Source organism: Panthera onca, chromosome A2 (assembly GCF_046562875.1).
Source record: "Panthera onca isolate mPanOnc1 chromosome A2, mPanOnc1 haplotype 2, whole genome shotgun sequence".
In the NCBI taxonomy this organism is placed as follows: Eukaryota; Metazoa; Chordata; class Mammalia; order Carnivora; family Felidae; genus Panthera; species Panthera onca.
In genome coordinates, this window is record NC_138340.1 from 17,667,692 (window position 1) to 17,694,269 (window position 26,578).

Here is a 26,578-nt window from a genome sequence, read left to right on the forward strand (position 1 = left end):
GTGGACACGAGAGAGCACAGCCAGTGTGGGGGTGGTGACGGAGGATGCGTGGCTCGGTCCAGGTGTACATAGGTCATGAGAGAAGCTAGTCGTAAGAGCCTTGAACATGTCGCTAAGGAACTTGGGGTGCGGTGGGTTACCAAGGAGTCTGTTGAAGCAGTGCAGGGTCAGGAGATGAGAACTGGGTGTATTCTTGGTGAGTAGTCTCATATATGGAGAGGGGACGGTGTGGCTGGTTGAGGAAGGGTGATAACATTTTTTCTTGGAGGGAGTCACTGAATTAGAGTGAAAATAAACCATAACTGTCATCAACTTAAATATACATATTTTTAACTGACTCTCCAGCCAAATATACAGATGTTGCACGCCTGGAATGTTGGAAGGCAGATCTTTGGTTTTGGGAGCTTGTTTCCACCAGACGTCTTTGGGAAAGTCCATTCATCACCTGTCTGGCTGGTGAAGGCACATGTCCATTTCTGCCTTTACAGGATGAGAGTAAATTTAACCACGTGCTACTGACCAGACATCAGGTTTTACTCTTATTTTCAAAGTGTACCAGGTCCCAGTTTTGTTTTCTACGTTTTTTTAAGGTTTTATTTATTTATTATTTTTTCAAAGTATGTTTTTCAGAGAGAAAGAGAGCACATGCGCGCAAGCCGAGGAGGAGCAGAGAGAGAGAGAGAGAGGGAGAGATTGAGAATCCCAAGCAGGCTCCTTGCTGAGCAGCTCAAACTCACAGACCGTGAGATCACCACCTGAGCCAAAATCAAGAGCTGCTTAACTGACTGAGCCACCCAGGTGCCCTAAAGGTTTTATTTTTAAGTAATCTCTATACCTAATGTGGGGCTTGAACTTATAACCCTGAATTCAAGAGTGGCATGCTCCATCGGCTAAGCCAGCCACGTGCCCCTGTTTTCTACCTTTATGTTTGTTAACATAACTTTGGACTATAGGGACTTGGCCAATTTTTAGACCGTGGCCATTAGTTCACCTTTCTGCCTTCTGTCCTACACACACCACACACATGCACAGGAGAAGGCTTTATTTAGTTCATATCTTATAGTTGCTTTGACTATCCTCAGCAATAAGCCTACATGATGAAGGTAAGGGCAGGTGTGATTTTAGGAGGAGACCCAATAAATAACACTCTTTCTGAATTTGGGCTCAGAATCAACAGAAACGGAGTAATGGTAGGCAGGTGGAGACCAACTGCCCACTTATTTAATACTGATGGAGCTGTTGGAGAACATAACAGTGTGAGAACCAAATTCTCCTGCCTTCTAATTCTGTGCTGCCAAAGTTCAATGCCAGGTCTCTTAAAAGTTTTAGAGCAACAACAAAAAGAATCTAAATCGTTAACAGGACATACAAAATTATCACAGTATTGTGCCACATCCGCCAAATTTAAATTTAGAAAAGACCACTCTCCAGCTCATAACAGATTTTGTCACTAGAAACCTGCCAAAAGATCTTGATACTCAGTGATATGTGAAGGAAGGTGAATGGGCTGAAAAGGTCTTGATTCAGTTTCCCTGGGACTCCACTAATTGTGTACCAGTTATTCAGTCTCCAACTTCTGAGTCTAAACTCAGTTGGGAGAATCAACCATTATGAGGTTGACTATGGCCCGTGTTCATTGTATCCTGGGCACATCTACCTGTGTCTTGTCTACCTAGTGGTATTTAAGATGATGTGGCCTTCATCATCAACGTATTTAAGGTGTTGTGGCAGCCCCAACCAGGTCTTTGAGATGCCTTTCTTCTTTATCCAGCACATTCAAGTTTCTTAATACCATTTCTCCTTTGGGTTCTGTGTTGCTGGCATCCCCAGGCTGCATTGAGGGTGGGCTCTTATGACAAGCATACCCAGTCCTGCTGTGAGCAGTCCTGTGTGGCCACTGCCTTCTGCTGTGGAGTTGGTCAGGACACTTGCCTCCTGTGGATTGAGGGGCAGGAAGGTGGTCCTTTACCCCACGAGTTTCAGTTGAAAATCACTCTTGGTGGTTTCTTTCTTCCTGTTGGTTTTTTTTTTTAACTTAAAGCTGCTGTTTTTCTAAAGTTTGCTGCCTCATGGACCCAGTGAGAATTAAGACCTCTGCTCTTCAAGATACTGTCTTCAACTTCTGGATGTGTCAGGTGGGGAGTAGCATTTCTTTCAGACGCTTCTCTTTTGGCATTTTTTTCTAGGTTCCCCTACTCCTTTCCAGAAGGCTCAGTGAATTTCTCACATTTTATTGTTGGAGAGAAAGCCAGCTCCTTGCTAGGCTACAGAGAGTGGAGAAGGAATGAGCTTGCAGGGCTGTGCCCTAGAGATTTATCTCTCAGTTGTTTCCCAAGATAGGAACTTTCTTTTAAGAAAATCTCTCTTTTCTTTTGTTTTCATTCTTGTACTGCTTCTAATCTGATGTAGCAGGTTTCCAAAGTTCTGTTTCTTTCTGGACTTCCTGAGCACATGTGATTCCTTAAGACAGTGTTTCAGGCGCAGGCTTTTCTCATTTCCTTCTTAACCTTTGTGGCTACGGTAATTTCATTGAGTGTTTTTTCTGCTTCAAGTCTAGAAAGATGACATGTTTTATTTCTAATAAGGGCATTTTTGTTATAAATAAAATCCACCACCTTTTTAAGATTGAGGCTGCATTGTAAGTGTCAGAACTATAAAACCATAGCCAGAATTATTGACATACAGGCCAGCAAGTGGGGAATGACCCTTAAACCAACTAGAAAAACACCACATGAGTTGTTCTGGTTTTGTCCTTTGGCCTTGAGTCTAGCTCAGATGCAACTGGGGACAGCCTTTTCATGTTGCCTGCTGGGCTGGGACTACCAATAAAGTTTGGAGCTTACACATGTTTGTGTTCCTTAGCTAAGGAAAGCTGGCCTGTCAAACTAGCTAAAAAAACAGTAAAGGACCAAATACTTGTTTTGCCCCAATATCTAAAAGGTGTGTGTAGGGAAAGACTTCCTGTAGTCAAATCTATGCCTCAGCAGGGCCTGCTCGCTAGGGTCTTTTCTGCTGCTTAGGCTTTGCAGATGCCCCATAAGGGAAGGCAGTAGGTCTGTGCTAAGGCAAAGGTCAGTGCCCATACCTTAGCTCTTACATTCATAAACCATAGTGCTTGCACAAGGACAGTGCCTTTGCTGAACCATGTGACTGGCATTTCATTAAGGTATTCATTCATCCCTGCTTGTCTATAAAATCAGGTTTATGGGGCCCCTGGGTGGCTCAGTTGGTTAAGTGTCCCAACTCTTGATTTCGGCTCAGGTCATGATCTCATGGTTTGTGAAGTTGAGCCCTGTGTCTGGCTCTGTGCTGACAGTGTGGAGCCTGCTTGGGATTCTCTCTCTTTGCCCCTCCCCGACTTGTGCTTGCTCTCTCTCTCTCTCTCTAAATAAATAAATAAACAAACAAACAAACATGTAAAATCAGGTTTATAAAAACCCTTGCCTATGAACAAAGTACCCGGCGTTCAGCATGGCCAACCTGAAAAGTGTTTGAAATGCCTCAAGTGCTATTCCCACCAGGGCCTCAACTTGTATGTGATGTTTCGCTCCCCACATTCTTCACTGGATCTCCTTTTTCTTATGTTCTTTGCCACATCATCAGATCCTAACATTCCTTTGAATACGACATCCTCCAGCTCTGCCAAAGGGCAGAGCCTGTTCCTGTAAAACTTACAACACAGAGCAGCAGAACCTGTGGGCAGGGGGTTCCCAAAAGAAGGAAAGGAAGAAGAGGCCAAGAAGATTCAGCCAGGAGAGGAGAGGTGTGGCAAGAGGCCAGGAGTGTTTAGAAGAAATCCTTCTTCATGGACTCAAGGAGTCAGTCCAAGAACTGAAAAAATAACTCTGGTTTCAACATGTGTGTTTGGGAAATGGTTAAGAGGTTGACTTAAAGAAGAGAATGCATTCATTTGGGATGTGGTGAGTTTGGAGTGATGGTAAGACATTCAAGCAGAAGTAGCTTGGTGGTGGTTGGATCAAGTTCGGTGGGAGTTATCAAAGTGGTGATAGTTGGAAATCTGTCAGTGAGGAACTGATCATGGGAAAGAATGCAGAGAGAAGGTAAGGTCAAAGACCTTCCTTTGTCAAAGAATAGTGTAAAAACTTTATGTATATTGGGGCACCTGGTTGCCTCAGTTGGATAAGTGTCCATCTCTGGATTTTGACTCAGGTCATGATCTCACAGTTCATGGGTTCGAGCCCCATGGGTGCGGAGCCTGCTTGGGATTCTCTCTCCCTCCCTTTCTGCCCCTCCCCTGCTCGCTTTCTGTCTCAAAATAAACTTAAGTTTTTTCAGACTTTATGTATGTATATAAAGGGGGTGACTGGCTGGCTCTGTTGGAAAGCAGGCAACTCTTTTTTTTTTTTTTTTTTTCCTAACTTTTTAACATTTAATTCATTTTTGAGGGAGAGAGTGCAAGTGGAGGGAGGGGCAGAGAGAGAAGGGACACAGAATCCAAAACAGGCTCCAGGCTCCGAGCTGTCAGCACAGAGCCCGACATGGGGCTCGAACCAACAAACGGTGAGATCATGACCTGAGCCAAAGTCGGATACTTAGCCAACTGAACCACTCAGGTGCCCCAAAAGCAGGCAACTCTTGATCTCAAGGTTGTGAGTTTGAAGCACATGCTGGGTGTAGAGATTACTTAAATAAACATTAAAAAAAACCCTTGTATATGAAGGAAAACCGTGATTGATTTAATCCAGCAAAGGCAAAAACAGGATTTATGTAAGAGAAAGGGTACAGAGAGAAGAAGGAAAAACTGCAGATTGTGTCAAAATTGTGGCTTTTGTTTCCTGTGGGTAAACTGCTGACCAGCTGGCAGCCAACAAAGAAGCCAGTATTCTTCCCTGAGGCAACTGGATGGATTACAAAGTAACACAACTTCACTTGCTTAAAGACCTCAGGAGTTCAGATGAGGTGTCTGTGTCAGGCTGTCTCTGCATAAATAATATCTATCAGTGTCCTTTGTAAGCAGTATCGTCTTCAGGCCAGGTCTGTGCTGTTTCCCTTATCAGAATCTCTGAGCTTCTCCCTTTTAACCAGACTCAGCTCTAATCCAAATTAGCCCTCTGGTCTCCTTCCAAGGTAGCAACATGACTTGAATGTTGTTTGGGGGGCAATGGCTGTATATCAGTATTTAGACCCCTGAATATTAGGCAGCAGAGAATGCCAAAAAGCAAGAGAATCCTGGATACTGTTTAAAATATTTGGAGCCCTTTTCATATCCAGTTTATTCACTGGCCTGTTTAATCAGGAGAATGAGTCCCAAGGATTAGTTTAGTCAAGTTTACAATATTCACAAACCAAGTGGATCATAACTGAGAGAACATTTACTTTAGAGAACAAAAAATGTTGATAGAAGTTTCTGTCTAACTTTGAATCACTATCTGCTCAAAACTGCCAAAACAGGAGCGCCTGGGTGGCTCAGTTGGTTAAGCGTCCGACTTTAACTCAGGTCACGGTCTCGCGGTCCGTGAGTTCGAGCCCCGAGTCGGGCTCTGGGCTGATGGCTCGGAGCCTGGAGCCTGCTTCAGATTCTGTGTCTCCCTCTCTCTTCCCCTTCCCTGTTCATGCTCTGTCTCTCTTTGTCTCAAAAATAAATAAATGTTAAAAAAAAAACAAAACTGCCAAAACAAAAATTTTCCATTAAAAAAATACACTTAAATACCTTCACATTCACTTTTTATATGACGTGTGTATTTTTTCTTTTGCTGTAAATGTTACAAACAGAACTTTCGATCCTCTGAGATCCACTCCTGCCAGCCATCCAATTTTCCAAAAACTCAGGCATGATTCTTAGTTTCTATTCTTTTCTTTTCTTTTTTTTTTTTTTTTTTTTTTTTTGCCTCCCTTCAACAATCCGTCAGCAAACCTGTCTCTTTAACCTTAAGCTGTAGGTTACACCTGATCACCTCTGGCCATCTCCTAGCCCAAGCCAGCTTCCTCTCTTCGTGTACTGTCTATCCTTACCCTTCTGTGGCTTGTTTCTCATATATAGCCGTCAGAGTGATCTTTTTATTTTTTCAAAAACACATTTTTAATCTCTATACCCTATGTGAGGCTTGAACTCACAACCCTGAGGTCAAGAGTTGCACACTCCACTGCCAGCCAATCAGGCGCCCTCAGATCTTTTTCATGCATAAAACTGGTCCCATCACTCTCCTGCCTGAAGCACTGCCATTTTTTGCTGCTCTACTAAGAACAAGAGCCAAACTCCTTGCCATGGCCCTTAAAGCACCACGTGACTTGGCCTTTGCTGACCAATATTCCTTCACAATCCACTCTCCCTTCACGCTTATCATTCCACTGCCTTGTTGCCACCTCAAGACCACCACAGGAGGTTCTCACTCTGCCTGAACACTCTTTTACCCAATATTTGCTTGGTTCACTCAGCATTGTGTCCTCCGCAGAGAGGCCTGGCCAGATTTCACGATCTAAAGTAACACCCTCTCCCAGCATTCTCTTTCTCATAACCCTTCTCTGTTTTCCCTCAGGACTTGTACCTATCGTTGTTGCTCTAGCCCAGCCTTTCTTCTGGCTTTATTAAAGAGGAAAATCTGTCTAGGAGCCCTCTAATCCTTTTGTGTCCTCCCTGCATGTGTAGATACTTCTTTGTGAAAGTGTGTGTATGTGTGTGTGTCCAGATTGCTTTGGAGGAGGAAAGGTGATCCCCTGAGCCAAGTAAAGGGGACTCTAGAGTCCGACTTTCAGATATGAGGAAGTGTCCGCAGGAGACAGAGTTCGGCATCTCTCTCCTACTGACCCCTTGCGCCTCAGGGCCCAGTGTTGCCATGATCAAGTGGGATGCAATGGAATAGTTAGCATGAAACCTTGACATGTATCCCCTGGGGCTTAGGGCTTATGTGACCATAGAACCTAATGCCTTCCTTCTGACTGGAGAATCTGCCCACAGCAAGGAAAAACAGGAAGTGACCCTCACCCTGCTTCCCTAACCCCAACGAATCCCAACCCTAGCACCTAACCGTGATTCTAAATCCTTTATCCTGACCTATAGCCCCATCACTGACAGTGATTTGACTCTTGTAATCTAACCCTAGCTCTTCTGACCCTGACCCTGACTCATTCTCTTCTGACACTGACCTTGTAACCTTTGGTCCTTAAACTCAGGTCCTAAATGTTAGGCCTTTGCCACAGCCCTAAAATCTAATCCACCCCCAGTTCCCCTCTAACCTTAACTCCTTTGACACTACTTTCCAACCATAACCCAAGCCCTAGTCCCTGAACTTCTCAGACTTTAACCTTAGACCTGGTTCTAGATCCTGAGGCCCTGACATTTGTCTTCTAACCTCCTAATCCTGCCCTAATCTCAACTTTTAATCCCTAAATCCTGACTCATAAATTCTGACCTCTAAACCCTCACCCATAAATCGCTAATCTCCAGGGTCCCCAGACTCCCAGCCCTGACTCCACAAATGAAAAGCCAGTATTTCACCCTACCATGAGCCACAGACAAGGGGAATTGCAGCAACTCAAACTGTGCATAGGGTAAAGCACGTAGTGAATGAGTGTCAGCAAGTTAATTGGCCAGGCACAGAATATGAAGCAATAAGACTCCTAGAAAGCCAAGGTGGGGGGTGGGGGGGTGGGGGCGGTATGTGGGGAAGCCAGGAAAACTTCCCTAAATACAGGATGTGGTAGACTGCCAGCAAGTCTGAACAAAACTTCAAATCTCAGAAGATGGACAGTGAAAGCCCCAGTCATTCTGACCATCCCTCCGTCCCAACACAGCAGGTCAGCTGGTCATCCTAGACCCATGATGGAAGACAACTGTCCTTAGTAAGTTGCAAAACTCTCAGACACAGATGGATGGCTCAGTAAAGCCCTTGCTCTAGGACACACAGCAAAAGAAACAGCAATATAATGACCACCATGATCCAGGAGATAAGAGCCATAGATAGCATTACCATTCCCCCAATTTCCCTGGAACAATCATCAGGACTCCAGGGAGACTCCCGGAAACCAGCTAACAACCCAGCTGGACAAAAGACAGGAACCCTATATAAACCAGCTCTTTCCCCAAATTCCAGTAACTCTGGAACTAAACTTCAAGAAACAGGCACAAATTTTCCCCGTGGGAACCCTGTGAGAAGACAAAAGGAAAAAAAAAAAAATCCATGCTCTAATAAAGATGGAATCCCAGAAGCCTCCCCTTTCTCCCATTTCCAACCCCTTCCCCACCACTAGGGTGCCCATACATAAGAGACAAAGGACAAGTAACAATAGTAATAGAAAACATTTACTAAGAACAGTACTGAGAAGGTGCTTCATCTTGCTTATGGTTATGTGAATTCTGTATGTACATTGTACTTAGGCATAATTTGCTTTAAATTGAAGGACACTGCTAAAACCTAAAATACATATATTTGAGAAGAAAGCTGAAAAATCATCAAAGCCTCCATCTCTACAAGTTATAAAAAATAAGCAAACTAAACACAAAATTTATTTAAAAGGCAGAGTTAAAAATAAGAGCAGAGATTTCTCAAAATGAAAAAAAGTATCAAAAATATGTTTATTTAAAAATTTTTATGCAGTTATGCATACAGCAAAGTGAACAAATCTTAAGTATGCAGCTTTTAAATATATATATGTAGGGGCGCCTGGGTGGCTCAGTCGGTTGAGCGTCTGACTTCGGCTCAGGTCATGATCTCAGTTTGTGGGTTTGAGCCCCGCGTCAGGCTCTGTGCTGACTGCTTGCTCAGAGCCTGGAGCCTGATTCGGATTCTGTGTCTCTTTCTCTCTCTGCCCCTCCCCCGCTCACGCTTTGTCTCACTCTGTTTCTCAAAAATAAGTAAATGTAAAGTAAAATAAATTTAAATATATATGTGTACGTGTGAGTAACCATCACCCAGATCAAGATACAGAGCATTTCAAGCACCATCCAGGCAATTATAATCAATATTCCAAATGAGATTGGGGAATGTTTAAGAAAATATTCTTTTTTAAAAAATATTTTATTTATTTTGAGAGAGAGAATCCCAAGCAGGTTCTGTGCTGTCAGCACAGAGCCCAGTGGGCTCCTGACCATGATATCCTGACCTGAGCTGAAATTAAGAGTTGGACACTTAACCAACTGAGCCATCCAGACACCCCCAAAAAATATTCTTAAAGATGACTTGACAGAAAAAAAAGGCAAGAAAATGTTAAGAAATAGTAGTAATGAGGTAACACTTAGATATTAAATATAAAGCTACAATAATTTAAATTGTGGCGTTGGAATAGGATTACATCAGTCATGGGCAAAGCTTTTAGAATGAAGGTCTTGTATGTAGAAGAATAAATATTTTAAAACCAGTAAAAAAAATATTTTTATTCTTTTACAAATGTTTATTTTTGAGAGAGAGAGGATGATCAGGGCAGGGACTGGGGTGGGGGGGGGGGGGGGCAGAAGATCCAAAGCAGGCTCTGCACTAACAGCAGTGAGACCCATGCAGGGTTCAAACTCATGAATCCGTGAGATCATGACCTGAACCAAAGTTGGATGCTCAACTAACTGAGCCACGTAGGCACCCCTAAAAATTATTTTTATTTTTTTATGTTTATTTTTGAGAGAGAGAGTATGAGTGAGCGGGAGAGGATCAGAGAAGGGGGGTGGGAGGGCAGAGGATCTGGGGCTCCAGCTCACGAACTGTTGAGATCATAACCTGGGCTGAAGTTGGATGCTCAACCAACTGAACCACCCAGGTGCTCCATTTTTTAAAAAAAGAATGGTTGGGTATAGACTTGTCTTACAAAAATACTTATAATTTTTTATAAATCCACTTTCATCAAATAGTGAAGTATAGGTATACATAAAAGTCAGTGGCATTCCACAGAAAAGGTTAATGTTCATAAGGTTGAGGATCCATCTGGAAGGAAACAGACTAACTCCAACCAAATACATGCTAAATTCTGCCTGGCTTTAAATGGGTAAAATGATGAAAATGTTGGAACGAAATTTAGGAAAATATGTTTATATCCTTCATGGTGAGGAGACTTTCCCAAGAAGATATGGTCTAGAAGCCATAAAGGAAAGGCTATGTCACTTAAGTAAATAAATGTCATAAAAAACCAAGAATGAACTGTAGACTGTAGTCTAAACAACTACAGCTTGTTGGCAGCTATGATAAATAAATGTCTCCTACTGACTGGCTAATAAATATGACTCTACAAATTGCTAAGTAAAACAAAACATCTCCAGGCAAAAGAAGTGAGTTGTCCTCTACTGCTGTTTGGATTAGAGTTCCATTTCTCTTGAATGGAGCCTCCAGAGGAGTCATTTCTTAAGGTAGAAGTAAAGACCAATCTATTAGGTGAGGGTGGAGGGCTCTCCCTGACATTCTTTGGAGCTCCAGCCACTCCCAATTGCCTACAGCACATCTACTCTTCAAATGCAATCCTCATCTCAAATCTGTTCTGTCCCCCACGAAATCTGGCATCTTCTCCCTCACCAGTTACCAACTGGAATGCAGCATTTATGTAGAATTCTTGTTGTCTTTAGTCTTACAGTAGCCAGTCAAGATACTGATCCACAAAGTTATTTAGGTTGGTTGTCTTCTTCCCTATCCCTTCAGTGTGGGAAATATACAGAAATATTAACAAATATTTGCACAGATAGTGCAGTGGTTAGTATTCCATTTTGAGTTCCCCACATCCTGGTTGGTTTTAATTGTTTATTTTTGTGTATGTGAACCATAACTGTGGTTTTAAGAGAACTGTACCAAAAAAGATATACTCAGAGAAGTGCTACTCCCCCCTCATTCCTACTGTCTTGTTCCCATTCCCCATTTCTTTCCGTCATTTCCCCACCTACTCCCTACAGGTAACCAACCTTTTTTTTGTTTCTAGTTTACCCTCTCTGTATTCCCTTTGCACAAATGAGCAGATACAGATGTATTTTATTTTATCCCCTTCTTTCTTACACAAGTGTAGTGTAGTGTAGATACTCTTTGGCATTTTGCTTTCTCCACTTACAGAATGCCCTGGAAAACACTGCATATCAGCTCATAGATATCTTTCTAATTCACTTTTACAGCTGCCTTGTTGTTTATTGTGTGATGTACTATAGTATATTTAACCACTCTCCTATACATGGACATTTAGGTTGTTTTCAGTAATTTGCAATAACAATGCTGCAGTGAATAACTACACACACACACACACACACACACATTTTTTTTAATCGTTAACATTTATTTATTTTTGAGAGACAGAGGAGTAGGAGAGGGGCAGAGAGAGAGGGAGACACAGAATCCGAAGCAGCTCCAGACTCTGATCTGTCAGCACAGAGCCCGACGTGGAGCTCAAACTCAAACCATGAGATCATGACCTGAGCCAAAGCTGGACGCTCAACCAACTGAGCCACCCAGGCACCTCACACATATATATTTTTGTATAGAGGTGTCTCTTCAGAGTGGTAGATTCTTAGAGGAGTGAGATTACTGGCTTGGAAGGAAAATGTATACATAGGTTTGTTAGGTATTTGCCAATAATTTTGTTAGCTATTTCTTAGGTATTTCCTTCTATTGATTTCTAATTTTAGTCCATTGTGATCAGAAAACATACTTTGTATGATTTCAATCCTTTTAAATTTATTGGACATTTTTAATGGTCTGGGATATAGTCTATCCTGGAGAATATTTCATGTGCACTTGAGAAATATGTGTAATTCTGCTATTGTTGTATGAAGTGTTCTGTAGATGTCTAGTGGGGTCTGTGATGTCTGTATAGTTATAGTTATTCAAGTCTTCTACTTTACTTTTGATCTTCTGCTTAGTTGCTCTATCCAGGATTGAAAAGGGGATGTTGAAATCTCCAGCTGTTATTATTATTTTTATTTTTTTAAAAGATTTTTGCAGTGTTTTACACCCTTGGAAGTATTGCTGCATTGGCTGGTATGCGCTTTAAAATTTATTTATTTATTTATTTATTTATTTATTTATTTATTTATTTTAATGTTTATTTTTGAGAGACAGAGAGAGACAGAGTGTGAGCGGGGGAGGGGCAGAGAGCGAGGGAGACACAGAATCCTAAACAGGCTCCAGGCTCTGAGCCTTCATCACAGAGCCCGACACGGGGCTTGAACTCATAAGCCGTGAGATCACGACCTGAGCCGAAGTCGGACATCTAACTGACTGAGCCACCCAGGTGCCACAAAATCTCCAGCTATTATTGTGGAATTGTCTATTTCTCTCTAATTGGCTTCATGAATTTTTGGGGCTCTATTTTTAGTTGCAAAAATTTTTATATTTATATGCCCTCTTGCTGGTTTGATTCTTTGATCATTATAAAATATCCTGGGGCGGGGGGGGGCGCCTGAGTGCCTCAGTCGATTAAGCATCTGACTCTTGATTTTGGCTCAGGTCACAATCCCAGTGTTGTCAGATTGAGCCCCACGTCCGGCCCTATGCTGGGCATGGAGCCTACTTAATATTCTCTCTCTCCCTCTCCCTCTATCCATCTCCCACTTGCACGAGCGCTCTCTCTCAAATTAAAAAAGAAAAAAAAAATTTTTTTAAATCCTTTGTCTCTGGTAACAGTTTTTGTCTAAATTCTGTTTTGTTTGATAGTAGTATAGCCACTCCAGGTTTCTTTTTGTTACTGTTTGCATGGCTCATCTTTTTTCATCCTTTATTTTCAACCTATTTGTGTCTTAGAATCCAAAATGTATCTCTTGGGGCACCCGGGTGGGTCAGTTGGTTAAGAGTCAGGTCACGATCTCACAGTTCATGAGTTCAACCCTGCATTAGGCTCTGTGCTGACGGCTGAGAGCCTGGAGCGTGCTTCGAATTCTGTGTCTCCCTTTCTCTCTGCCCCTCCCCTACTTTGTTCTGTCTGTCTCTCTCTCTCTCTCTCTCTCTCTCTCTCTCTCTCAAAAATAAACATTAAAAAAAAATTTAAAAATGTATCTCTTGTGGACAGCATCTAATTGGATTGTGTTTTTATTCATTCTGCCAATCTCTTTTTGATGTTAATGTTTACATAGCTGTGGATAAGGTAGGATTGTTCTGTGCCATTTTGTTATTTGTTTTCTATCTGTCTAGTCTTTTTTGTTCTTCTATTCTTCCATTATTGATTTTTCTTGTATGTTAAATATTTTTGAGTGTACTATTTTCATTCCCTTGTCATTTCTTTTACTATATTTTTTTACTTAGTTCCTTAGTGATTGCCTTAGGGATTGCAATTAACATCTTAACTTATAACAATCTAGTTCATGTTAATTCCATCTTAATTTTAATGCTTAATATTGCTTCTATATAGCTCCATCTACCTCTTCCTTTGTGGTGTTATCATCATACAAATGTCATTTTATGTATGTGTGCAGGTCATGTTGGAGCAGATTTGAACCCACCAGCATGAGTTCAGTGGAGGTTTCCACTTTGTCTCTTCTTCTCATCTCCTCTTTCCCCCTTAAACAATTTCACCCTCATATTAAATCTCTGTCCACCTCTTTTATTTCTATAGACACTTTCAGTCTCTCATATCTGAAGAAAAGACATATCCACACTGAGCAAATAGTGCCATCAGATATAAATAATTTTCTCTTTAGAATTGTAGGATCTCTGTGTTGCATGGGACCTCAAGAAGATAATTGAGTCAGATGGTTCCTAATTCTGGTTTTGCATTAGAATTTCTGAGTTTGGGAGGCTTTTTAATTTATTAATGCATGCTGCCTGGGGTTCATTTAAGAACTTCTGATAAGACTCTCACTCTATTCTTTTCATTCTTGTTATGCTGTGTCCTAAGAAGTGAGAAGAAATTGGAGCAAATGACTGTAACTTCTAGATTATGTTGAGTAAATGTCCTTAGTCCTGAGTGATATCATTGGTCTTCAGCTTATAATTTTAGGAAAGTACAAAAGCATTAAAGCATAAGAAATAAACATATATATATATTTTTTTTTTTAATTTTTTTTAACGTTTATTTATTTTTGAGACAGAGAGAGACAAAGCATGAACGGGGGATTGTCAGAGAGAGGGAGACACAGAATCTGAAACGGGCTCCAGGCTCTGAGCTGTCAGCACAGAGCCCGATGCGGGGCTCGAACTCACGGACCATGAGATCATGACCTGAGCTGAAGTCGGCCGCTTAACCGACTGAGCCACCCAGGCGCCCCAGAAATAAACATATATTAACATAAGCATGTATTTCCTCATCCTTTCTCAGTCTTGTGTGTGTGTGTGTGTGTGTGTGTGTGTGTGTGTGTGTGTTTCCCTAGCACCCTAACTGTATGTTTTATATAAGGATCTATACAGTTTGTTCTAGTAGAATCTTGACTGTGGAATTATGTGAAACTCTCTAAGCCTCGGTTCCTTTGTCATTAAAATGGGGGTATACTTCTTAAGTTTATCGTGAGATAGAGAAGGTAGTGCTTGTAGAGTATTTATTTAGAAACCTTACTGTGACCAGGCATTACTCCAAGTATTGTGCTCAATATGTTTTCTTTGTTTTATTTATTTATTCATTTTTTAAAATATAATTTATTGTCAAATTGGCTTCCAAAAAATATGGAAAGCTTCGTGAATTTGTGTGTCATCCTTGCACAGGGGCTAATCTCCTCTGCATCATTCCAATTTTAGTTTATGTGCTGCCGAAGTGAGCACTCAATACGTATTCTTTGAATAGTAGTCTCTCTTTTATGTTATGGTTGTTAATTTCTCAAACCAGATCCTGGTGTATTGAAAGCCACATCACTCACATGACACATTCAGCTCGGTAATGACCAGAGAGCCCTCAGGTTATAAATAGAGCTGCCCTTGAGGTATCTATCCCCTTGTTTAGATTTCTGTGGTCATTTGCTCACAATCTATACGAGAACAGAGGGACCCCGAGGCATAAGTCATGTAGTTTTGGGATGAGAACACAGAATAGTTGATATTTTTAACATATTCTTATTAACCAAGAGAAGTGTTTGCCAGGCATATTTTCTACTGAGAATCATTTATCGAAGAAGCAAAATCTCAAGGAGTTTGATCCTCTAACCATTGGTTTCCTCCAGTTCCAGCATTTTCTTCTACAGGGAGTAATACTTGAAGTGGCAGCCATTATGTTCCCATTGATCATCTGGTGATTCAGCAAGTTCTGTAATTCTTCATGGTAAAGTTCAGGAGTTTTCCTGCAAAGGAAATACCTGCTTAGAGAAATCAAATTTGGGAAAATGAAGAGAAAAAGTACCACATTAATAACTACACCCATAGTCCTGTAGGAGGAATGCTAAACAATTATTCTGCAAATTAAGGCAGACTAGAGACCTTCTAATTTCACTGGAGAACAAAAGCACAGAGTGGAAGTGGGAAGAGATGAGGAGAGCTAAGGATGCAGGTGCCTATGTGAGTCTTTGGACCCCAGGAGAGCCATGGGGCAGAAAGGTGGAGGGTAGAAGAGGAGGAAGTTGGAGTGGAGCAGAGTCGAAGTCAGAGGCACATGGGGTGCCATGGGCAGCATAGAAAGCGGTGTTAAAGAACAGGGTCTGGAGACTGACTAGCCAGGTTCAGGACTCAGTCCTTCCCGTTCCTAGCTGTGTATCCTTGGGCAAGTCACATCCCTCTGTGGACCTCTCCATTTTTCATTATGAAACATAGCTAATAGCAATACCTTCCTCATGGCGGGGGTTGTAGAAACACAGGGGAGTAGATATAGGCAAAGCATGTGACACAGTGCAGGGTACATGGTTGGCAATCAATCAGTGATCATTGTTGCTCTTCCTGTCAAGGATATTGTTATTTTTTTTGTGATCCTGTCAAAAACAGTTTCCATTGTGCTTTGGGAAAGGGCTGTGGGGAGGGGCCACTATTCATTCATTTATTTGTTTCCTCTCTTTCTCCCCACACTGTAGCCAATGATTTTAATGAGTTCAGTGTATCTCTTTTTGTTTATGTGTTTGTATAAAATATATATTGTTTGTGTTATTTTTAGTTTATATAACGGTATGGTGTTACTTGTATTATTCCTTCTCTTGCTTTTTCTCTCAGTGCGGTATTTTGAGATCTACTCATACTTCTAAATGTATATCTGATTTATTCTGAAAATTGCATGTAACTCCATGAAGTCACCTTCCACAGTGTACCAGTTGATTTCTAGACTAGTCTCACCCAGGCTGCCCCCAAACCTGCCACCATGATTTCTCTCTAGTGGAACTAGAGAACTTTCGGGTTATAGGCCTTCCCCAAGTAATATGTCTGGTGGTCTATATACATCAGTTGAGCCTTGTCAACTTGTCACTGAGATTATATTAAAAGATATTGTCATAGAGTTATTACAAAAGCATGTAATCATTTTACCTGTTTTACCTTCAACCTTCTTCATATTTTGTTCCAAGATGATTTTCTTCAGTTCTATTTCTCTCTTTTTTTTAAAGAGTCTCTCTTATTTATTTTGAGAGACATAGATAGCAAGCAGGGGAGGGACAGAGAGAGAGGGAGACAGAATTGCAAGTAGGCTCTAGGCTGTCAGCACAGAGCCTGATGCAGGGCTCAAACTCATGAACCATGAGATCATGACCTGAACTGAAACCAAGAGTCGGACGCTTAACTGACTGAGCCACCCGGGTGCCCCTCTCCAGTCTTATTTCTATGCCTCATAATTCTACAATGATCTCTATGGCATCAGCCGAGTTCTTGCTTTGGCCTTATGACTCTAAGGTCAAAGACACAATATCTAGACCAGAGCTAAGCAAGACCTGGTCCATTCGTTGCAGAATAACTTTTAATGTTCCAATTAATGTCTTTTGTCAATATCCCAGAAATTGGGCATGACAGGGAACAGAAAGGATGGACTGGATGTTCTTTACTACTGAGTTATTAGGCTAAAATACTTTTATTTCCCCAGCAGGTATTTTTGAGATGGCTGGGAAAATTTGAACATGAAGTACATATTGGAAGATGACAGGGAACTAATTAGGTGTGATAACAGAATTATGGGCATGTAAGGAAATGTCCACACTTCTGAGAGTGAAATGACATGATGTCCAAGCCATGTGTTAATATACGTAAGCAAAGAAAGAAGAAATAATAAAGGAAGGAAATGTGGCAAACACTTTGTACTTGGTTGGATTGATGTAATAGGCATATGATATTTACTGTTGTATCTAGTTTTATGCTTGAAATTTTTATAACAAAACATTTAAAACTCTCTACAACATATCAGTATATCTGATTTATTCCTAAAAGTGAAGAATAAAAGTGACTTTACTTACACAAGGTCCATCATACAGTTTAGTTATGTTTAGCCCTTCATGTCTGAAAGAATTATATTTTGAAATGATCATTTTTTACTTTATGGCACATTATACATTATGACTAAATTTTATTTGATAATCTTTAGCTAAATTTGAGAAGGAAAAACACTCTGCTTATAGTGAATTCTTATGTAACAAATATTTTATTTTATTTCTTTTTTTTTTTTTAAGATTTAATTTTGGGGATCCTGGGTGGCTCGGTTGTTTAAGCGTCAACTCTTGATTTCAGTTCAGGTCATGATCTCACAGTTCGTGGGATCGAGCTCTGTGTTGGGCTCTGCACTGAGAGCACAAAAGCCTGCTTGGGATTCTCCCTCTCTCTCTGCCCCTCCCCTGCTCATTCTTTTTATTTCTCTCTCTCAAAAATAAACAAACATTTTTTAAAAATTCTAAAATAAGGGGTGCCTGGGTGGCTCAGTCGGTTGGGCGGCTGACTTTGGCTCAGGTCATGATCTCACGGTCCATGGGTTTGAGCCCCGTGTCGGGCTTTATGCTGACAGCTCAGAGCCTGGAGCCTGTTTCAGATTCTGTGTCTCCCTCTCTCTGACCCTCCCCTGTTCATGCTCTGTCTCTGTCTCAAAAATAAATAAACGTTAAAAAAATTAAAAAATTTAAAAAAATAAAAAAATTAAAAAAAAATTCTAAAATAAGATTTTATTTTTAAGTAATATCCATACCTGACTTAGGGCTTGAATTCACAATCCCAAGATTAAGAGTCACATGCTCCACCGACTGAGCCAGCCAGGCACCCCTGTAACAAGTATTTTAGAATACCTGTTGTTATAGATGTTTGTTTGTCAAAGATACTGGATGTACAAAACATACTTAGCATTAAATCAAATATAGAAAATTCAAAATCATCTTGAATATTTAAGTAGAAATAGAGGGTATCATAAAGAGAATGTACAATAAAATTAAGGTATGAATTTGATGAAAGTTAAGGCATTATTACTGACCTTACATAAATAAAAAATGATTTTTAAGGAATACTATAAACAAGTGTCAACAAATTAGATAGCCTGGATGAAATGGACAAATTCCTAGAAACACAAATTACCTACACTGACTCAAGAAAGAGAAAATCTCAAGATCTTTATCAAGTAAAGAGCTTGAATCAGCAATGAAAAAAACCTCTTAACAAAGAAAAGTTCAAGACCAAATATCTTCATTAGTGAATACTACCAAACATTTAAGAGAGAATGCCAGTTCTTTTCAAATTCTTCCAGATAATAGAAGAGGAAAAAATACTTTCTAATCATTCTATGAAGCCAGAATTACCGTAATAGCAAAGATAAAGACATCACACACACACACACACACACACACACACACACACAAAAGACTATAGGGGTGCCTGGGTGGCTCAGTTGGTTAAGTGTCCAACTTCAGCTCAGGTCATGATCTCACAGTTTGGGAGTTCGAACCCCAAGTTGGGCTCTGTGCTGACAGCTCAGAGCCTGGAGCGGGCTCTGGATTCTGTGTCTCCCTCTCTCTGCCCCTTCCCCGTTCATGTTCTGTCTCTCTCTCAAAAATAAACATTCAGGGGGCGCCTGGGTGGCTCAGTTGGTTAAGCGGCCGACTTCGGCTCAGGTCATGATCTCACGGTCTGTGAGTTCGAGCCCCGCGTCGGGCTCTGTGCTGACAGCTCAGAGCCTGGAGCCTGTTTCAGATTCTGTGTCTCCCTCTCTCTGACCCTCCCCTGTTCATGCTCTATCTCTGTCTGTCTCAAAAATAAATAAACGTTAAAAAAAAAAAAACTTTTTTTTAAAAAATAAATAAACATTCAAAAAAAAATTAAAAAGACTATAGGCCAATATCCATTATGAATATAAATGCAAAAATTCTCAACTAAATACTAGTAAACTGAATCCAACAGCATATTACAAGAATTACACACTATGACCAAGCAAGATTTATCCCAAGAGTGCAGTGTGGTTCAACCTAAAAATATCAACCATATCTATGCAATAACATCACTTAATAGAACGAAGGAGGTAAAAAGGACCTGTTCTTCTCAATTGACATTTAACAAAACCCTCATAGTATTTGGCAAAATTCAACACTTTTTCATAATAAAAACACTCAGAAAAAGAAAGACTAGAAGGGAACTTCCTCAACATGATAAAGAACATTTGTGAAAACCCCACAACAAATATCATACTCAACGGTGAAAGACTGGAAGGTCTCTTTCATTATTTTTTAAAAAAATTTTTTAATGTTTATTTATTTAAAAAAATTTTAATGTTTATTTTTGAGAGGGAGAGAGACAGAGCATGAGTGGGGGAGGGACAGAGAGAGAGAGGGAGACACAGAATCCAAAGCAGGTTCCAGGCTCTGAGCTGTCAGCACAGAGCCCGAATTGGGGCTCGAGCCCACAAACTGCAAGATCATGACCTGAGATGAAGTCAGATGCTTAACCAACTGAACCACCCAGGTACCCTTGAAAGATCTCTTTCTAAGATCAGGAACAAGACAAGGATACCTACTTTTACCACTGATATTCAACATTATGCTAAAAGTTCTAGCCAGAGCTTTAGGCAAGAAAGAGAAATTAAAGGCATCCAAAATTTTATTTGTCAGTTTTACCTCAATAAAGCTGTGGTAGGTAGAGTGATCCAAATTGGAAAGAAGAAGTAAAACTATCTCTGTTTGAAGAGGACATGATTCTACATATAGAAAATCCCAAAAAATTCATATAAAAACTACTAAAGCTAATAATTAGATTGTTTCAGGGTACAGACCAACACATGAAAGTGAGTTGTGTTTCTATACAGCATCAGTGAACAATCTGAAAATAAAATTAATAAAACAATTCCATTTACAATAGCATCCAAAAAAATAAAATACCTCTGAATAAATTTAGCCCAGTAGGTGAAAAACTTGTACACCACAAACTACAAAACATTTCTGAAAGAAAATGTCCTAATAAATGGAAGCCTCCCCCACGCTCATGGGTTGGAAGACTGAATATTGTCAAAATGTCCATATACCCAAAGCAATCTACAAAGTCTATGTACCAATGGCTTTTTTCCTTTGCAAAAATGGAAATGGGATCTCAGATCTATAGTAGTATTAAAAAACAACAGCTCTGTATCATAGTGAAAACCAGCAGCCCGGCAGCACCTAGAGGGGACAAGATGGTTTGGGAACTCCTTCAGAGTACCATTACTAAAGAATTGTCATTCCTTGACCTGTCTGATGGTTCTCTAGAAGACCCACTTGGAGAGCTGTTTTTGTTTGACCTAACTCAGAGATACCCCAGTGTGAACAGCCTTTTCCCCTGGGAGCATTTGTTGAAAACAATCAGAGGCAATGTTTCAGTATCATGGCTGTCTTATGGTGGATAGCAGTTGGAGGAAAACAATAAGCCAACCAAAAGCTTAAAAGTAAAGGTGGAGGAATGAGATATCCATAGGAGGTTTTGAAAAGCACTAAGAAATTCCTGGGAATCTAGAAGACCATGAACATGTGTAGGGCTATGTGCATCATCAGGAAAGACCCGAGAAGGCCTTAAGCTTCTCACCTCTGGCTAATCTTGAAGCTCTCCAAGAGCAGGAAGCGAAGGCTAAGTGTTGAAGACATTCCTCAACACATACAATGTTTTTATTGGCAAAAACGGAGATTTATTGGTTCCAGCCATTTGAGGAAAATTTTGTCTAATCCCTATGAGACCACTAAGATAATTGAGTAGGACTTGTCAGTGACCATACATGACAAAGAAGGCAGACTTCACAGAATTATTCCAGAAACCATTAAACTAATAAATAGCAGCAGCAACAACAAACAGCAATAGCAACAAACCTTGGAGAATGGAGAGAATCTGATTTCCAGTGTTGCCACAACATATTATTTAAAATCACAAAAAATTGTGATGTATGCAAAGAAACAAGGAAGTATGGCCCATACACAGGATAAAAAGCAATCAACAGAAACAGTCACTGAGGAAGCCCAGATATTAGACTTATGAGACAATGATTTTAAATTATTTTTTAATGTTTTATTTATTTTTGAGAGAGAAAGCATGAGCAGGGGATGGGCAGAGAGAGAAGGAGACAGAGGATCGGAAGTGGGCTCTGTGTCAACAGCAGCCAGCCCCATGCAGGGTTTGATCTGAGCCACGTAGGTGCCCTTTAAATTAGTTATTTTAAATATATTTAAAGAACTAAAGAAAACTATGTCTAAAGAACTAAAGGAAAGTATGAGAATAATGTCTTATCAAATAGAGAATATCAATAAAGCAATAGAAATATATTTCATAAACAACCCGAATAGAAATTATTGAAGTGACAAATATAATTATCTGATCGCTTCTTGGCCTTTTGGCTAAGGTCAAGTGTAAAAATGTAATTATCTGAAATGAAAAATTCACTGAAGAGGATCAACATCAGATTTGAGCAGGCAGAAGAGTAAGTGAACTTGAAGATAGGTCAATTAATATTGTCCAGTGTAAGGAAAAGCAAGAAAAAGTAATGAAAAATGAGCAGAGTGGGTCAAAATACTTCAGATAGCAAGTAAAAGAAAAAGCCAGTTCAAATTTGGGGGAAAAATGAACAGAGGTACAAAGAAATGGAGGCTACCAACAAGTGTATCAACATATGGGAGTCCCAGAAAGAGAGGAGAGGAGAGGACAGAAAACATATTTGAAAGGGCACCTGGATGGCTCAGTTAAGTGTCTGACTCTTTAAAAAAAATTTTTTTAATGTTTATTTTTGAGAGAGAGAGAGAGAGAGAGAGGGAGGGAGGAAGGGGTACAGAGAGAGAAGGAGACACAGAATCTGAAACAGACTCCAGGCTCGAGCCCAACTGTCAGCTGTCAGCACAGAGCCCAACGCGGGGCTTGAACTCAGGAACCGTGAGATCATAACCTGATTTGAAGTCAGATGCTTAACCAACTGAGCCACTCAGGTGCCTCTTAAGTGTCTGACTCTTGATTTCAGCTCAGGTCATGATCTCATAGTCATGACATTGAGCCCTGCATCGGGCTCTGCCACTGAGAGGCTGCTTAGGATTCTCTCTCTCCCTCTCTCTCTTTCTCCCTGCCCACCCCCCTCTCTCAAAAGTAAATAAACTAAAAATAAATTAATTAATTAAATTAATTAAAAAAAACATTTGAAGAAATAAGGGCTGAAACTTTCTAACTTTGATTAAAAATTTGATTAAAAAGGCATTAATAGGGGGTGCCTGGGTGGCTCAGTCGGTTGAGCGTCCGACTTCGGCTCAGGTCATGATCTCACGGTTCGTGAGTTCAAGCCCCGCGTCGGGCTCTGTGCTGACAGCTCGGAGCCTGGAGCCTGGAGCCTGCTTCGGATTCTGTGTCTCCCTCTCTCTCTGCTCCTCCCCTGCTCATGCTCATGCTCTGTCTCTGTCTCTCTCCCTCAAAAATAAATAAAACATTAAAAATAAATAAATAAATAAATAAATAAATAAATAAATAAAAAGGCATTAATATACACATCCAAAAAGTTCAATAAACTCAAAATAGGATAAACTCAAAGAGATCCACATATGGACAAATCATTATCAAACTGTGGAAAGAGGAGACAAAGAGGGAATCTTGAAAGAGGCAGTAGAGAAATGAATTATCACATACTCTGATCCTCTGTAGGATTAACACCTGATTTCTCATCAGAAACCATGGCCAGAAGACAGTAAGATGATATAAAGTGCTGAAAGAAAGTGACTGTCAACTGAGTCTATAGCCAGCAAACAGTATTCTCTTCAAAAATAAAGGTGTGTGTCTGACTCTTGATTTTGGCTCAGGTCACGGTGCCATGTCGGGCTGAGCCCCACGTCAAGCTCTGCACTGAGTGTGCAGCCTGCTTAAGATCTCTCTCTCCCTCTACCCCTCTCCCCCGCTCACACTCTCTTTCTCTCTCTGAAAGAAAGAAGAAAGAAAGAAAGAAAGAAAGAAAGAAAGAAAGAAAGAAAGAGAGAGAGAGAGAGAGAGAGAAAGAAAGAAAAAGGAGGAAGGGAGGGAGAAAGAGAGGGAGGGAGGGAGGGAGGGAGGGAGGAAGGAAGGAAGGAAGGAAGAAGAGGTTAAAACATTGCCAGATTAACAAAAATTGGGAGAATCTGTTGCTTCAAAATACTAAAGACAGTACTTTAGACTGAAGTGAAAGGACGCTAGACAGAAACCCAAATCCACATGAAGAAACAAAGAGAACCAATAAAGGTAACTACATAGGAAAATAGAAAAGATAGTATAAATGTATTTTTTCTCTGTAAACTTTTTTCTCCTGAGTTAAAAGACAACTAACTAAAGCAATAATTACAAATCTATGTTGATGGGCATACATGTATAGAAGTATAATTTGCATGATAATAATATGCAAAGAAGGGTGAATAAGCATGGGGCTATATAGGAGCAAAGTTTTTATTTTTTATTTTTTATTTTTTATTTTTTTATTTTTTTAAATTTTCTTTTCAACGTTTTTTATTTATTTTTGGGACAGAGAGAGACAGAGCATGAACGGGGGAGGGGCAGAGAGAGAGGGAGACACAGAATCGGAAACAGGCTCCAGGCTCCGAGCCATCAGCCCAGAGCCTGTCGCGGGGCTCGAACTCACGGACCGCGAGATCGTGACCTGGCTGAAGTCGGACGCTTAACCGACTGCGCCATCCAGGCGCCCCAGGAGCAAAGTTTTTAAAATACTTTCATAATTAATGTATCAATCCAAACTAGATTATAGTAAATTACTTTTAATTCCCATTTTAACTACTAAGAAAATATTTCAAAAAATATAGTCAGTGTGAATTCTCTGGAAGCCGTCTCTCCAGTATCTCTTGGTTTTAGCATCCTATGAGTCTATGATGGTCTAAGTTCCCCAGATTGTGCATTCTGATTGTCAGATGTCTATACCGGTGATTGAGGCTGATGCCAAAGTTGTTTGCCTCACCAAGTGTTTTATGGGTTCTAGTGTAAATTTTGATATTTATGCAGCAAGGCATGCAAGAAAGTCTAATCCTGCCCAGCTCAACATCTCTTATTGTGACCAAGATTATTATTTCTTCTTTTAAGAAGACGAGAGGAAACAGAAAGACATAAGTTTTTTCTACTCTCATGTCTTTGCTTTTCTCTCTCTTAAAGTTTTGGACTTAATCTCTAAATTTTAGTTACCCAGGGGTGTAGCTTTTCTCCTTAAAGGAGAAAGCAGATATTGGGAAATCCTCCTCCCACCTCTGTAAGGCAGCCTCCTTGATAAAAACTTTGGTGCCTCACTATTATTCCTCTCAGACCAAAGAATTGGGCGTTTCATGTGGTTGTCTCCCAAATCTTCTAACATATGATGGGGCCAAATACTAAACCACATAGCTAAAGCATGAAAGGTAAAAGAAAATTGGAAGCTAAAGAAAGTTATTTGAGAGAATAATATCCATTCAAAGATTAATAAGCCATCAGCTGGGAAGATTCTACACCCAGCCCACTCCTCCTCTTCTTCATCAGCATTTGTTCTTTGGCCTGAGGGGGCTTGAGGGTAACCCTCATCTGTGATCACATGATCTGAATCCTGTGGCTACTTGCTACTGAGAACTTTCCACTTGATACTTAGCCAGGCCAGACAGAACACTCTCACCTCAGTGGCTTTCTGTTTCTGCATTGTGTGAATGAGATCCCTTCTGGGAACATAGGGAAGGATGGAAGAAATGGAGGAGTCTCTGGAGGGAAGATCGAACCATTAGGAAGTGTTCTGAGGAGGTTACTCCTATCTTGTCTACCTTCAGCCTCCTGACAGACAGAAGGGAGAAGAGAAATCAAGACTTACAGAATTTTGGAGCAGAGATGGCATTCACCACTGTAGGTAACCCGGTCACTGCCACATATGGGTTCACTTGGCTTGATGTAAGAGATAAACCGGCACTTATTTATATTCTCCATGCACTCAACCTAAAGATGAGACACAGATTGCTGCTTCAGATGCTTTACTCCAGGTCCTCTGACCATCATCACTGGTAATGGGGGGACGGGGACTGAAAAAGGAACACTAGACCAAGAGTTTAGAGAAGGGTCTTTAGCAACTTCAGTGTTTGGCCCCTGGCACTTAACCAATATTATAATATAATATAATATAATATAATATAATATAATATAATATAATACAATAATATATAAATTATAACTGGCACTTAACCAATAATATAACTATAATATAATTAATATAATATAACATAAATTATAATATAAAATATGATCTGTGAACTCCCCAGTCTGAGCTAAAAGACTCATCAGGATGAAAATCCCTGCCCTATCAACTACCAAATGTGATTGTTGGATTACAGAAAGGAAAATGTCTTTCAAGGTTAGACTTTTCTTATGAACGTTACTGAGTGACTTACATACGGTGCTTCAGACATTAGTGATGTCAAACTCGCCACAGCAGAGGTAAGATATAGAAGGAAGGGGACAGAGAGAGTACATTGTGGGGCTTTAGTGTGTGGGGTGCAGGATGTACATTTTGGCATATCTTAGCTGAAAAAATGTCCACTGCAGCATAGGACAGACCTGGATTTGAGCCGTGATTTCGTCCATTTAATGGTTCAAAATATTTGCCTTCTATCCCACAAGAGAGTATGAACTGACTGGAATAATGCATGGGAAGAGGGCTCAGGAACATATGAAATGGGCTACACATGGTTGATGACCCAGATTTTATTGTGGTATATTATTCCCATGCCAACCCCCTCTGTCCCCACCTCTCAGAAGAAAAATCTGGGGCTATCGAGGAAACTGGCGTGCTGCCCATTCCTGTTCTTGGGAACCAAGGAAGTAGAGCTCACCTTCATCTCTTGTAAGCGAGCCCCTGCACCTGCAGGAAGAGGGAAATCTGGAAGACAAAAACACATTCAGAAGAGTTGCTCTGTCTTCTGACCTTAGGGGGAAAAGCTAGGATGAAGGAGACCCTGGTTGGCACACAGCAAGTACCAGATCCCTAAGAAGGGGCTGGGATTGGGGCACCCAGGTGGCTCAGTTGGTTAAGCATTTGACTCTTGATTTCGGCTCAGGTAATGATCACACAGTTCCATGAGATGAAGCCATGCATCAGGCCTTGCTCTGACAGCATGGAGTCTGCTTGGGATTCTCTCTCTCTCCACTCACCCTCAGAATAAGTAAACTTAAAAAAAAAGAAGAAGGGGCCGGGTTCTTCTGTGATGCATACCGCTCTCTAAAGAAGTGAAGAAATAGGGAACTTGTGACCCCCTCCCTCATGTAAAATGGGGATCTTAATTCTGGCCCTGCCCTTTCATAGATAAATAACAACTTTCATAATCCTTCTCAGTTGTTTTAGAAAACACTCTCTAAATTACAAATTTCCATGAACCAGTTATATTGAGATACCTTCAAAG

The 26,578-nt window shown here is 40.6% G+C and overlaps 2 protein-coding genes and 1 non-coding gene across 8 annotated transcripts in view; 1 reads left to right on the forward strand and 2 right to left on the reverse strand.

The window, feature by feature from the left end:
* FBXW12 (F-box and WD repeat domain containing 12) overlaps positions 1–26,578 on the forward strand; it is a 76,543-nt gene that overhangs the window by 264 nt on the left and 49,701 nt on the right. The window contains exon 2 of one of the 6 annotated variants that reach the window (XM_078443106.2): positions 2,059–2,135. The exons of the other annotated variants lie outside the window; for them this stretch is intronic. The gene's annotated coding sequence lies outside the window, so the exon portion shown is untranslated. The remainder of the gene's footprint in view (positions 1–2,058; positions 2,136–26,578) is intronic. 6 annotated transcript variants of the gene reach the window in all.
* On the reverse strand, positions 14,502–14,603 carry LOC132679925 (U6 spliceosomal RNA). The gene has a single exon (XR_009610411.1). It is a non-coding gene; the product is annotated as a U6 spliceosomal RNA (small nuclear RNA).
* SPINK8 (serine peptidase inhibitor Kazal type 8 (putative)) lies at positions 17,108–26,017 on the reverse strand. Its single transcript, XM_078435599.2, has 3 exons — positions 26,012–26,017; positions 25,000–25,121; positions 17,108–17,237 (listed from the first exon to the last, which is right to left on the reverse strand). Exons 1-3 carry the CDS (start codon positions 26,015–26,017, stop codon positions 17,162–17,164), a joined length of 204 nt encoding a protein of 67 aa, XP_078291725.1. The 3' UTR covers positions 17,108–17,161.